Here is a 1051-nt window from a genome sequence, read left to right as displayed (position 1 = left end):
GCGTAGCAGAATAGAATGCCCTGCTGGAATCGCTTGGCAGCTATTTAAAAAGAGTCACTCAAAGTCACTGGTGCAAAAAGGCTTTAGAAAATAGAAGAAAATGATGGCAAAGCAATTTCCCTAAAAAAAAAGAAATAAACCCTAACCCATGAGATAAAAAACTTTGCCCTAACCCTAAAATGTTTTTAACTAAACCCTAATCTAACAATGAAAACATAACCGAATGCCCTACTAATTATCCCAATTCCTATTATGTTCCTAAGTAAACCCTAACCCACTAATAAAAAACCTAACCCTAACCCCTAAAAATTAGTCCTAGCTCTAAAATTTTCATAACTAAACCCTAACCCTAAAATAAAAAAACTAAGCCTAACCCTATAAAATAAGAACTAAACCCTTACCCTTAAAACAAAATAAGAACTATACGTGTGTCTATATGCATGCGGTATATAATAATATGATGAAGATGTATTAAATGAAAAATGAGAAAAATTAATTTTAATCATTACATTATAATTATAAAAATTTGATGCTTAAGATTAAAACTTCAATTTTTAATACATGATTATCAAAGTGAGAGAGCAATAAAAATTTACATTAGTTAAAAAACACTACCTTACGTTAATGTGTTTGTGTATGCCATGTGAGTGCATCATCATATGCCATAGGCCCTGCTGTGATGCCATGAACAGACCCCTATCCCGCCAGCTCGAAAGGCGGCTTCACTGCCCCTATCCTGCAGAACCCAGTGGCGGGATCCTCTCTGCCCCTGTCCCGCAGCCGCCACTGGCGGTACCACCCTACAACACCCTCTCTCTCCTGTCCCGCCAGCTCCAAGGGCGGGACCACCCCCTCTCTCTCTCCTATCCCGCCAGCTCCAAGGGCGGGACACCTCTCTCTCTCCTATCCCCTCCCATCCCGCCAGCAGCAATGGCGGCACCCCTCCCCCTCTCTCCTAGTCAGCCCCTATCCCGCCATTGGCACTGGCGGTTCAAGCTTCCCGCCAGTGTCAATGGTGGCACCCACGTAGAAAACAACCCCCCCCCCCCCC

At 43.1% G+C, this 1051-nt stretch overlaps 1 protein-coding gene across 1 annotated transcript in view; it reads left to right on the top strand.

The window, feature by feature from the left end:
- Positions 1 to 1030, top strand: part of LOC102668316 (serine/threonine-protein phosphatase 7 long form homolog) — a 5505-nt gene extending 4475 nt beyond the window's left edge. The window contains exon 5 of the mRNA XM_041005462.1: positions 693 to 1030. Within this exon, the coding sequence (XP_040861396.1) occupies positions 693 to 1030 (338 nt within the window). The remainder of the gene's footprint in view (positions 1 to 692) is intronic.
- The last annotated feature ends 21 nt before the right edge of the window (positions 1031 to 1051 follow it).

This window comes from Glycine max, chromosome 9, assembly GCF_000004515.6.
Source record: "Glycine max cultivar Williams 82 chromosome 9, Glycine_max_v4.0, whole genome shotgun sequence".
In the NCBI taxonomy this organism is placed as follows: Eukaryota; Viridiplantae; Streptophyta; class Magnoliopsida; order Fabales; family Fabaceae; genus Glycine; species Glycine max.
This window is presented reverse-complemented; position numbering and strand designations above follow the sequence as displayed.